The sequence below is a fragment of the Ahaetulla prasina genome, chromosome 2, assembly GCF_028640845.1.
Source record: "Ahaetulla prasina isolate Xishuangbanna chromosome 2, ASM2864084v1, whole genome shotgun sequence".
NCBI lineage: Eukaryota > Metazoa > Chordata > Lepidosauria > Squamata > Colubridae > Ahaetulla > Ahaetulla prasina.
Window position 1 is genome coordinate 171,406,802 of NC_080540.1, and position 13,052 is coordinate 171,419,853.

The 13,052-nt window shown below is 37.7% G+C and overlaps 2 protein-coding genes across 3 annotated transcripts in view; one reads left to right on the plus strand and one right to left on the minus strand.

The window, feature by feature from the left end:
- Window positions 1-1,832, plus strand: part of ATP13A1 (ATPase 13A1) — a 36,630-nt gene extending 34,798 nt beyond the window's left edge. The window contains exons 25-26 of the mRNA XM_058167281.1: window positions 545-688; window positions 1,412-1,832. Of these exons, the coding sequence (XP_058023264.1) occupies window positions 545-688; window positions 1,412-1,522 (255 nt within the window). The 3' untranslated portion in view covers window positions 1,523-1,832. The remainder of the gene's footprint in view (window positions 1-544; window positions 689-1,411) is intronic.
- A 131-nt stretch (window positions 1,833-1,963) lies between these two features.
- Window positions 1,964-12,988, minus strand: MVB12A (multivesicular body subunit 12A). Of its 2 annotated transcripts, none has more exons than XM_058167284.1 (9): window positions 12,793-12,988; window positions 10,443-10,541; window positions 10,256-10,352; window positions 8,129-8,255; window positions 7,922-8,038; window positions 5,446-5,507; window positions 3,343-3,407; window positions 2,571-2,627; window positions 1,964-2,372 (listed from the first exon to the last, which is right to left on the minus strand). In XM_058167284.1, the coding sequence occupies exons 1-9, from the start codon at window positions 12,856-12,858 to the stop codon at window positions 2,310-2,312; spliced, it is 753 nt and encodes a 250-aa protein (XP_058023267.1). In that variant the 5' UTR covers window positions 12,859-12,988; the 3' UTR covers window positions 1,964-2,309. The 2 variants fall into 2 exon arrangements, with proteins under 2 accessions (XP_058023267.1, XP_058023266.1); XM_058167283.1 differs by having other exon boundaries at window positions 5,446-5,537.
- Between the last annotated feature and the right edge of the window lie 64 nt (window positions 12,989-13,052).

Sequence of the window (13,052 nt, forward strand, 5' to 3'; positions counted from 1 at the left end):
TTTAGTGCATTTTAATTGTTAGCCATCCAAAATCATATATACAAGATGGGTAGCAATATAAATAGGTATTTATGGAAACTGGGATCAGGCCCAGATTTCAGAATGTTGAAGTCCATTGTCCTGTCTTAAGTGGAATGATCCTAGAAAAATAATTTATTGTAAATAGATTAGATGGTCCTGATGGCAGTTGCATACATAATAAACTCCCAAGCTTTTACAGAACTCCCATCTAATCATGACAGATCAAAGGTGCCAGGCCCTTTTAGCAATTCCTCAGTCCTGTTTGACTAAGATGGGTTGGATGCAAACTTGCACTTTCACCTCTAAGCAAAAATTGTGCTCCCATCTGTGATAATAAAGCTCACAGCGAAGGTGAGGCTGTTGTCACATATAGCCACAGGATTATGACATGAAAATACCAGTTAGTATTGTAAGAAAAGTTTTGCCAAAGGAATTATATCTTGATCAGCAATAAAATAGATAAGCTTTTATTGTTTCTACTCCTAAATTACTGATATGGTTTGCCTTCTGTTTATTTATTTAGGGCCACCCATTCATGGAAAGCCTAAGAGAAAACAAACCTCTGCTATGGAGCATCATTATTTCAGGATTAGCAATTGTCGCCCTTTTGACTGGCTCCTCCCCTGAGTTCAATGAACAGTTTGGACTTGTGGACATCCCAACAGAGGTAAGTAAACAAGACTTTTGCTAAGCTTATCCCGATTTCCCTTTTTTCCAGTTAGTTGTAGAAATTAAAAAGGGGAAAAAAAGAGAGGAAAAAAAACCCTAGACCGTTAACACTGGGTTTGAGAACTTCAAACTGTTTTGAATTGGAGGTGTTTTAATGAGTACTTTACTTCCAGCAAATGCAAAGTAGTCTCAGGATTAGAAGGTCCAGTGTGTTATGAATCAGTAAACTACTGCACCTGTTGCTTGGTTATAATTTATCTTAGAAAAATTTTACTTGATTTAGGGACTTGGTAGAACAAACAAACAAAACCCAACAGGGTTTTTTATGTTCAGGGCAAATGATAATAGAGGCAAGGTATGATGGGTTTGCGGGGAAGAACTGAAAATTACTAAGACGCATATAGTAAGACCAAGTCTAGGCAGCCTTGTGTACTCCAGGTGTTTTGGAATAGGAGTTGCAGGCCTAGCGATGTAGTGAACAGCAAGAACTGTAGGTGTAATTGAAAACATTTAGAAATCTTATATTGCCTAGCTCTTGGCTAAATTATGTTTTTAAAATTTCTTGAGTTAATTTTCCATGCAACTACTGGTAATAATGAGTTTAAAAATATAACTAGGAAGGTTGTAGCTATATTCTACCAGGCTTGATATATACTAGATTTGAATGCAATAGGGAAAATGTTCTTTCTTGGTACATCTTGTTTATATTTTTCTATTTCAGTTTAAACTAGTGATCACTGGAGTTCTGGTGGCCAACTTCTTCATTGCTTTGCTCATAGACTGGATCCTGCAGTTCTTATTAGGCAGCACAAAGCTCAAAGTGCCTTCTTGAGACTCATTCTTCTTCCTTGGCAGAAGTGAAGCAAAGGACAGCCAGAAAGAGACGCCATCGAAATACAGCACTACAAAAGGAATATTTATTCTTTGATAGCTGTTTTATTCCAGTTGGGGACTGGCAAGCAGATTTTTATTGTGTTAAGTCTGGAAACCACAACAAAAGTTGTGCAGGGGCCTACATTAATCTTCACAGGTCTGCCAAACAGAGCAGCAGTTGTTAACCTTTGTACTGCCTCTTCCCTCCTCCTAGAAAGGTGGTCATGAGATTTGATAATAAAATGGCAATCAGTGCATTTTGGAATATGCAGGAATGTTTTTCTTTCATTTAATATATTCTTAGTTCCCTCCTCCCCATATGAAATCTTGACGTAATGGTCGTATTTGCAATCCTCTAAACAGATTTCTGCTAAAGAAGGTTGTTGTGGAGCATTATCTTTCATTTTTCATAAACATACTTTATTGGCAGGAATACATGTTTCAGAATGTTTGAAATGGTCAGAAATAAGTACAAAGATAACTTTGTTGGTAGAATAAGCCTCTTATTTTTAGACATTTTCCCCCAAAGAAAGTAGATATGATGCTTGAAAAAACTATGTACAAAAGTAGTTCTACTCGTACCTATAGCAAAATATAATTTCAGCAGGATTATACCAGTTTCAGCTAGTAAAGCAGTGCCCCCCAACAGCACAATCCCTTTGAGGCAGGCACTTCATCAGCTAAGTTGAGTCAGCTTGACCACCCATAAGCCCCAGTGGCAAGAACGCTCAAGAAAATGACTGATGCTATGAAATGGTGGGTGGGAGTCTCGCAGCTGCAGTTCTTTCAACTACAAAACTGTAGTCATACTATAGAAAAGCAAAAAAAATATGGTTACAAAAAAGCAAGACTTCTATATTCAAAACCAGAAGGACTTGCAGCTCAGCTATAATACATGAATACATTTGTAAGGAAACGACACATTTGATTTTGCTAAACAAAATGATTTAGCTCTGATCTGAATGGAACAAGGATCCAAGTCTGAATTACTCTTAAATTTTGCTCACCTCTTTCTCAATGTCAGCAAGAGATTTGATGTGGAAGTTTTTAAATATAGAAAGTGCCTAGAAAATAAAAGCAAATACAATCATTAGCCAATCTAGACTGTAATTTATAGAAATTATTCCTATCAATATTGATACAACTTAAGCTAAATTCTGCACTAAGTAAATTCAAATGCCTTCCATTCTTACAATTCTTTCTTACTGCTAAACAGCTACAGGAAAACATGTTTTCTCATTAGTAACATTTAATCTAATTGAATTAGGTGAGAGAAAGCTCACTGAAGTCTTCTGGTAAGTTTTTAAAAAGTAAAAGTAATTTGACAGCTGTCAGAACTCCAGTTGACATAAGTTGCACTGTTTTCCCCAGTATATTATCTGTATTTTGTCAACCAGTCATTCTTTTAAATTATATTTATTGGATTTTTTTTCACATACCATCTGTGCCAAGACCACTTCTACAATGCTGACTGGGAATATTGTGAGTGGTAGTTTCAAGTCAGTTGGAGAAAGCCAGTCATTTATCAGTCTGGGAATGGAATTCAATATATCATTGGGCTGGGGAGTTATTTCCATACGTATCTGGAACACCTTCAAGCTACTTTCAGTTTGGAGATCTCTTTCTAGAAACTGACATTATTCTGGACTGAAATGGCCCAGAGAGAATATTCTTTGCAAAGTTTCATTTCCAGAATAATGAAGTTTGCATAAGAAAAATATATTGTTTTCACCTATTTTTCTCCTTTACACTGTTACATGACTAATAGAAAATACTTACAGTGGCACCACGAGTGACATTGTTCTCAAATTTAGGATGCAAAGTAAAAGGGACCCCATCTATAGCTAAGAAGGAAACACACACTCAAGTTCAGATTGCCAAAGGGAAAAGCAACAATAAAGTGGGTGATTATTTACAGGCCATCAAGGTGACACCCAACAAATCATAAAACTGTAGTGGAAGGTTAAAAACTTGTTACAATAGTAAATAGTAAAGGGTTTAAAATATATAAAATGTAACATAATTCAAACACCCACTTTACAGGAACACCTTCATAGATTTTCTAAACTCAAGAAAAAGCAACACAGAAGGCTCTTTCTCCTGTACTGTACAAGAAATCGCTCTGCAAAAGTAATGTTTTCAAGGGGCCACTCCGCCAGTACTTAGAAAATGTGACATAATTCCCAGGATGAATATCTAAGTGCAATAATTGATGTACAGTGTAGGAAGCTGCATCACTATCTGCAGCCTCATTTCAATAGAATTCCAGAAAGCTGCAAAACAGGCAACTCCAACAATAGAGGTAGTCCTCAAATTACAACCATTTAGTGACCATTTGAAGTTGCAATGGTACTGAAAAAAGTGACATGATCGTTTTTACACTTATGACCACTGTGGTATCCCCATGGTCATGTGACCAAAATCTGGATGCTTGGCAACTAATTCATAGTTATGACAATTGCAGTATCCTGGGTTCATACGATCACTTTTTACGACCTGACAAGTAAGGTCCATGGGAAAACCAGATTCACTTAACAACCGTGTTACTTAACAACTGCAATGATTCACGTAACAACTGTGGCAAGAAAGGTCATAAAATGTAGCAAAATTCTTTTAACACTTAACTTTCTCACTTAGCAACAGAAATTTTGGTTGTTAAGTCAACTACTGTATTTAATAGGCCAAGAAAATAATTAACAATTAGTATAGTTTTTTTCCAATGTTCAATTGCTATATCATGTTCCACTAATCAAACTGTCATCCTTCAAACTGACCTCTTATAAGACTGCCTCCAGAAAGGCTGAGGCTGGTGTCAGTAATGCTATGAAAAAAATCACGGGTAATGCAAAATTAAAAAGCACTATAAAGTTGATCTATCAAAGAGTGCATCTCCTTCTAGAATACATTGCATCCCAGCCCCCATACCAATGATCATTTTGGTCTGGATTTATTTTTACTTTGTTCACTTTAATCTAGGACCTTACTAAATTTGAACAGATAATGTAATATAACTACAGACATTAAGCACATTAAAAGCACCTAATTCTGAATAAATTTCCAGGCGCTTCATATGCCAAAGCATATATAAAAGCATGCCCGAGTCTATCCTTTTCTAGTTCACATTTTATGAATGGTCCAGAAGCTGTCCATAAATTAATCTGAAGTAGAAGCAGGCATCGTGTGCCAGTTGAAACAAGCCTAGATTAGGGCCAGATCACATTCTTAGACACCAGAAAACCAATTTAAAAATTGTTTTCTGGAAAACTGCAGACTACCTCTCATAACAGCTACATCAATATAAACCGCAGGGACAGTTAAAATGCTATGGAATATTCTGAGTCTAGAACAGTCAGTTTTACACATTCCTATTATTAAATAAAACATAAAATAAATATCTTGTGAGACTTCAGAACAATAACCCACAGCCAGTAATGGAACTGTTGTAATTAAGTGGTTAAAGATGTCTTTCCACGTATTCTAGAAAACTAGCCACCACCCCTTCCCTCTGAGGCCTATATTCTGATTCTTGATAATCAGGATAATCCAGATAGGTCTGGAGTTAAAAGGACTCCCAATTTCAAAACTGCTTTCTTCCTGTAAGCAAAAAAAACCATCCCCTTCCTGCGAAGATATATTAATCTTTAACCATGGCATCAGTTCTATTCTGACAAATGTAAACAAAGGAGTCATCATATTACAGGGCTATATATAACAAAAGTTCATGTTTTGCCTTAATTATAAAAAAAACCTATGGGACGAATCATGCCAAATTTCAAGAAAGAATAAATATACCCACTGGAACATTTCTTGAAGTTCAGTTCTATGGTTCTTTCTCCCAAAAAAGCAGAATACTCTTCACCTCCTTGAACAGAAGCTACTTACCTGAAATACCACAGGCATTTGACGTATCATATATAGATTCATTTTTCTTAATGGTAGTTTGCCTTTTGGAACCAATAGATAGAGAGTTTTCACTGAAAGGATTAAAATGAAGGATTAAAATGAATATATATATATATATATTTGGGGGAGATATATATATATATACATATCTCCCCCAAAGACAAGAAACAGTCCTTTCAGCAAGCAGCAGCAGCTTGCAACATTCTCTGTCGGCTTCTCCAACGACTCTAGGAAGCTGGTAGAGAAGATGCCATATGGTGATCACATGATTATGGATGCTTGGCAACCTGTCATTAAGTGCAAACAAATTGCAGAGCAGCCAAATTACAATCACATAACCATAGGAGCGGTGGTGCAACATTTGGTAATGGCCAGAAGTGCATTACAGGCAATAAAGCACTTTTTGGAAGCCATAATTCCAGATCATTGTTAAAGAAACGGCCTTAAATCAGAATCATTTGCAAATTTTTTTGTCACTCTCCAGGAGCAGAGTCTGAATCCTTGCAATAGACAGTTTCTTCTGCCATGTAGACTATTCATTTGAATTAGGATTCTAAAAATCATTGTTAAATCAGAAAAAAAAGCAAGTTTGTGGGAGATAATATAGGGCTAAAGAGTATATGGTGAAACTAAGATGATGACTTAACAGAAACAGAAGTCCTAATCATATTGGCAATAAGAGCAAGTGAACACAATGGGACATGCAATAGAACAGAGGTAGTTCTTTGACTTGCTTAATGACAGTTTTAAAATTAACAAAGGCCTTGGAAAGAGTGCTTTACAGTCTGGTAAAGCAGTCCCAACTATTACAAACATTGCATGAACAAAGAGAAAGCGCCACACACACATTTCAATCATGTGATCACAACCTGGATGTTTGGTAACCTGTTCGCACTTATAACTGACTACCAAGTGCCTCACAATCATAGGACCTCCCAAGGATTTCAGCTCCAGACATGCTTGCAAAGAACTGAAATCTTTTGTGCCTGCTTCCCTGGAGCTAAAATCCTTCGTGCTTGCTTGCATGAAGCTGAAATTCTTTGGCAGTGAGCTTTTTCAGCCAACTCCTAGACAAAAGTAAGTTGAAATCCAAGCAGGATTTTCAGCCCGAGGGGAGAAGCAGCACAGTAAGGTAAGGAACATGGGATGCCTCAGGAAAACAATGGACACCCTAGGAGGCCCAGTGCAGGCCACACATAAGTATCTCCCCGTTGTCCTGAGACTCCTGCGTTGCTTGCCTAGGACTCAGTTTGCTTAACAACCCATGAAAATGTTTTAACAACTACAATCGGGAGAACTGAGATTGCCACCATTGAGCAAACAGTCACCTGATATCTTGCTTAATGACCACTTCACTCAGCAACCAAGATTACAGTCCCAATTGTAGTTATTAAATGAGAACTATTTGTAAGCATTGATAAGCTTCTGGTTTTTTTGTAACCCAGCACAAAAACTTATTGATCAGATTTGTACTGGGTATAGAATAGTTTTTTATGTGTATGCACACAGAGATCAATGAACTTTACAAACCAACATTCTACTTTCTTAATTTTTGCAGTAGTTATTAATTTATTACTTGTTATATTTTTTGCCATATAAACCATAGCCCATCTTCTCTTGTACTGTTAGTTCTACAGGACATTGCCACCTGTTGATTGCCCTTTTTATCTAAATTTCCAGGGCACTCCAACATCTTTTAATTGCAATATTTGTTAGACAACCAGGATAAATCTACCCCTATAAGTAGCAAAATTCTGGTACATTATGTGCAAGCTTTGCCCACAAATGGTAATCAACAATTATTGATGTTAGGGGTTAACATTTTACTGAACTTATTTTTATGGGTAAATTAACTCCTGCCGCTTTTACACAACTAGTATATCTGAGCTTGTCCTTGTCTTTATCAGAGACATGACATGAGGTTTAATTAATTTACCCCATGAGTGTAAGTTTCACAAACTTTTAACCTAGTGCACCATGTAAAATTATCCTCACTTTTTTTAACAGAATATCTAGTTTCTCTCTATTGTTCTCCATTGTTTAATCTAAGAAAAATTCTAACATGGGTACTTCCAGAAGTAGACAAACACTGATTATTTATTTCTTCATCTAGCATTCTGAGATGCAACTGCAACAATCCTAGGAAGGTCTTAATGTTAAAAAATCTCTTCCCAATATTGCTTCAGATCCTGTCTTTCTGATTCTGCTATCATCAATCTTTTTATAGGCCTTTTTTTTTAGTCCTACAAACTCACTTAAACTGCTTTTTGCCTGATTACAAAGTTATCTTGATTCATATCTAGTTTGAATGATGGGTAAATTATTGGAAGCAGCCAGCAGTATCATTACATAATGTTTTTGCATTTTGTATTAAATACATGTTACTGAAAAAACATGGCAAATCACACCAAAATGTACACATTCTATTATATCATGAAAAATGATCAAAACTTACTTTGCTGTTTCTAATGAAAGCTGGTTCATTTCTAGACTGAGGCTCCTTGGTTTAGGAAGGGGTTTAGGCTTGTTTATGTATTCCTTTTTACACCAAAGGGCAAAACCACTTATTTCCCTAGGTGGAAGGAATACAAATAAAGATTGTTAAGTCTTTCAAAGCTGTGACAATGTGTGAGAGCAGAGGATATGGATACTAGCACCTCACCCAATGCGTATGTAATTTGGGATCACTTTGCTCTTGCTGCTTAGCATGATGTCACACACAGCTGTTTCTGCCACACCCATTGGTATCAGCTTGATACATAGCCTCTTCTTCTTGGAGACAGAGGTTTCTACAATAGGAGGAAGAGAAATAAGGCTGCAATCAAAGGACATTGGAACAACAGGCATCCTGCCTTCAGAAGTAGGAAAATCACAGTATGCATCCAAGAAAGGCACAGGGAGAACTAAACATCATTTTTGATTGATAATGCTTGAACACAACCCCATTTAATGTAATAAAATCCGTACATTATTCCATGAAGGCTATTTACAATCCACTTCCGTGTCATTTCCAAATGTGTATATATCAGATGCTCTAAATTAAGATGGAAAATCTTTTTGCAGTGGGGGAATGCATTTTAAAAATTAACAATATTCTGCAATGGTCATGAGAGCACAGTAGGAAGTAGTTTTGGCTTATTTTCTGATGGATTCAGTAAAATAGAGGACTTCAATTTAGATATTTCTTACTTAGAGATAGTCCTTAACTTATAACCATTTGTTTAGGTACCAAAGTTATGATGGTGCTGAAATAAAAATAGCAAATTATTTGAAAATTTACTAACACAAATATCCAATGCAGAATATTTAAAGCACAAATTGTTTTCACATGATGCACATAAGTTTCTTTAATGACAAAGCATACCTATTATAAAATGCTACACATATGAAAGATGCATGTATGCATGCTTAAATGTGCACTCATGCACACACCCACACACATTTGAAGATTCAAGGGATCTTCCAACTGGCTTTATGGAAATGATTCAGGAACAGAACAAAATGTATCTAGATATGGACTAGCAAACTTCATTTTCAAATATTATAGAATTTAGCATGTGAATTATAAAATAATACTCCTATAATAGTAGTTCTCCATCGATTATAATTTGATTTTTTGAATAAGGAATCACTATAAAGAAATATAGTGCTAGGAATCACTATAAAGAAATTTCAACTACATAATAATCACATGGTAAGCTTATATATTTAATTAAATATATTAAATTTCCTATTTTTCCTATAAATTTAAGTTAAAATAAATTTACACATAACTATGTATGTTTAGTAAATATTCAATTAGCACATACATACAAGTTTTTGTATTTTTTTGCATACAAAATCAATCTCCTATAAAAAAGAATGGGTTAATGAACGTTTGCCACAATAATGAAGTTTGAGAGTTTGTCCCAAACACAAAGTTACATTGGAAATAGATTTGGACATTATGTTCATTTTTATGATTCACCATTATAACAAGAAAAAAAAACCATTGGCAACCCAAAATGTTGCTTTATCACGGTTACAAAAAACGAAACTGAATTCATGACCACTCACACAGATTGTTCTCAACTTATAATGATAATTGGGACTGGAAATCTGGTTGTAAGCTGTTACAGTTGTAAATCAAGGCACCCACATGACTGTAAGTAATTTTCTGGCTTCTTTTAGGACTGTCATTAAGCGAACCCATTTATTTGAATGCGTGTTTTTTTGCCAGAAACTGGCCACAACCAATCATAAAGCTGACCCACCCAAAATGCTATCAAATGACTGCTACGTACAGCAGGACCATTAACAACTTCTGGGAGTGCTTTTTGGGCTTTAAAGCATCTGCTGGAAGTGAATTATGTGCCATAAACACGCATTTGGTGGCCATTGTAACTTTTAACGGTCATAAAATGACTGGTCATAAATCAAGGACTACCTGTAATGGAATCAAACACAAATATGTACAAACAGATGGGCACCTCTCACTTTAAGGAACAGAAGCATAATAATAAACATTATTCCATTAAAAAATGGAAATAAACTCCAATAAATCCCATTAGAAATTCTATTGTAGGTCACATTCATTTTAAATTTTCTTTCTGATACTTCAATAATAATTTTCCATGTTTATAATAATTATAACTTGCAATATTCAGTAGTTAGGGCTACAGGTTAGCTGTTATGATTGCACATGGTTCTTCCCTAAGCTACATGCCACTGTTTAGGAGAAGACATATTAGATTGCTATAGGTTTAGAACAAAACAGAATAAAATGAGCCAAATAGCCAGGCAGACTCACTTAGATCCAGAAACTCTTTAACATACATATATCCAGAAGGTAGTGGTGATTTCTCACTGAGGATTACCACATCATATAATACATCTCCAGTTGGATTCTGGAAAGAAACAGATTCCAAAATAGTCACCAATCACACCATCTGCACCTAGCCTCAATTTCAACCTTCTTAACAAAGCATCCTTCTTACCAAAGCATCTACAGATACAGTAAAGCAGAGATAATATCCATATTTTTGTCCAAATCCTTTTCCAAAGTTAGCAGGTGTTCCTTCCACAGTTGCTGTGATCTAAGAAAAATGAGGGGAGAAAAGAGACTTTCATGAAGCAAGGCAAAAAAGCACAAGCAATAATTCTCCCAATACAGGTAGTCCTCGAGTTACAAACGTAATAGAGCCTGCCCATTCCATTCATAACCCAAGGATTCGTGGGAGTGAATCTCGTACCTTGAACGTGATCACTCCCTCCTTTCACCCACACATTTGCTAATTGAATGCATGGTTCATTAAGTCCACATGAGGTATTTCAGGGTGGAGGTCATGGGAGGCCTAGTGATGGAACAGGCCACCTGCTTAAAACCACCCAAGGCTTCCCTGACCCACTGAAATACCTCATGCTCCCCACAATTACTCCCCACCCCAACCTGCCGCATTGTGTCACTTATCGTGGGAAGATCTAGCAAGCTGTCTCTTCTCCAGCCTTTCACCCCACCTGAGCTCTGTTTTGGCATGCACAGGCCTTGTCCAACACTTTGCAGTGCAAAACGGAGTTTCGGAGGGGTAGGTCTTGTCAGCTAGGGAATTCCAGCCCCATGGCGAGATAGGTAACAAATAAATTTAACAAATAAATTAAAATATCATCTTACAGGACCTATGAGGAAAGCCTTTTTTGCCATGGTCCCCATCCTGTGTTGGCCTTCCAAAAGACCCTCATTTTGTTTAATGAGTTTAGTGATCCTGTGATACAGTGGGACCTGTCAGATGGTTATACAGTATGACTATTAACTGATGCACTTTCTGTATACAAAAGAGCTGCCAAGGACCTTTGACTTTACATGGGATAGTGACTCCCAGCAGGTTATCATTATGAAATGATATTACTGGATGGGCAAATTCAACTTTAGTAAGAGGTTTCTAGTGTATCCTAAATTCACACTATACAAGGCTTTGCATGTGATTACCAGTATTTTGAATTAAGACTGAATGCATAAGTACCCTAGGTAATTTAATGGCTCCAAGAGTTCTCCTGCAATGGCTGGACTACTGCTATCTCATTCTAGTCATTCTAGACTAGTTGCAGATTCCAGGCTGGCTCCAAAAATTGCCTCATTTAGAGGGTATTACAGTAGCCCTAATTGGATCTGATTGCTAGATCCAATATTTACCAGGTAGTTATTATATTACAGCAACCCATTCTTTGCAGCACTAAGTCTGATATGTCCCATCCAAATCCTAGCGGCTTCCATGCACGATTAAGGGTTTGTATAACACCCCTGGCTCAGTCTCGAGACATGGCATACAGCTGAACGTGGCTGGCGGGCTGACATTTCATTAAAAAGATTTTGCCCAGCGGTCTATATATGGGGGAGAGTGCTAACCATGTGATACCCCATCCTGAATGATCCAAGAGCTGCAACTCTCTGTGAAGACTGGGGCAATCCTCTCAGGTAACACCCAGCTCTTGTAGACGGCCCAGAACGCATAAAAAATGTGTACATGTGCAGATAGATAGATAGATGGATTACAGAGAGAGAGAGAGAGAGAGAGAGAGAGATTAGATAGATTTAGAGATATAGACAGACAGACAGACAGACACAAAAATGTCCAGCAGGAGCAAGAGGGCACTCAAATTATGGGCAAAGTTAACTGACTAAAGCAGGGGTCTCCAACCTTGGTCCCTTTAAGACTTGTGGACTTTTAACTCCCAGAGTTCCTCAGCCTGCTTTGCTGTTTCTGTCCCAGAAACCGGTCTGTATCATGGTTAACAGGAATGGAGCCATTACCAATCACAGGTAGTTGGTTTATTATTTAGCTTCATTCATCGGGAAAGGGGTTGACGCAAATTTATCGTTTCAGAGGGAAGACTTTTTCGCAGAGTTTGAGAAGCCCCGCCGTAAAACTCTTTAACCTTCAAGGTATCATGCTATTGGCTTAAGAACGGGCAGGCAGCCACCTTTTGGCTCAAGGAAGCTTTTCCCTTCCTTGTACTAAGCAGTAACAAAACCCGCGTTTCTGGGTCTGGAAACCTCCACTCAAGCTTCCGACTTCTTCAGTAACTGTTCCGTCTCGTCTCTCCCCCTTCCCCGCGCAGCCCATTTTTAAAGAAAGAGGCCGGCAGAACCGGGAAATAGGAAGCTAGAGCGGTGAGAAGGGCCAGCAAAGTAAAGTCAATAATTCGGAATTAGCTCCCCTCCTTTTATTTGAGCCTCCCTTAAAAGGGAAGAAAGACGGCGAGCCTCGCCCTCACTCCCCCGCCGTGAAGAGCGGTTGCCCTCAAGAGACGGGGCGCTACATGGCAAGGAGATGAGGCTGCTTTTCTCACCGGAATCCAGCCAGCAACCGGCACGTTAGACGAAGTCCAACCCAGCCCGGTGAGCGGAACGGTCATGCCAGCTCTAAGACGGCTCGACCGTTTTCGGATACAAGAAACCGGTAAAATACGAAAAGGAAAAAAAAAACCCTGTCCGCGAACAGCAACGTCCACCGTCGCGGGAGGCGAAACGAAAGTCCTCTCGAGTTTTAAGACACGCCTCTCAGAACAGACGTGAGGCACCGCGTTTATAACGGAGTCTGCTCCGATTG

Bases quoted from the DNA above. Each gene is read 5' to 3' on its own strand.
- MVB12A (XM_058167283.1), bottom strand. From the start codon at position 12,858: ATGACCGTTCCGCTCACCGGGCTGGGTTGGACTTCGTCTAACGTGCCG. The intron at 8,256-10,255 runs GTGAGTCTGCCT...CTCCTATTGTAG, and splicing joins TAAAGAGTTTCTGGATCTAA to AAACCTCTGTCTCCAAGAAG. The intron at 2,628-3,342 runs GTAAGTATTTTC...TTTATTTTCTAG, and splicing joins ATGTCACTCGTGGTGCCACT to GCACTTTCTATATTTAAAAA.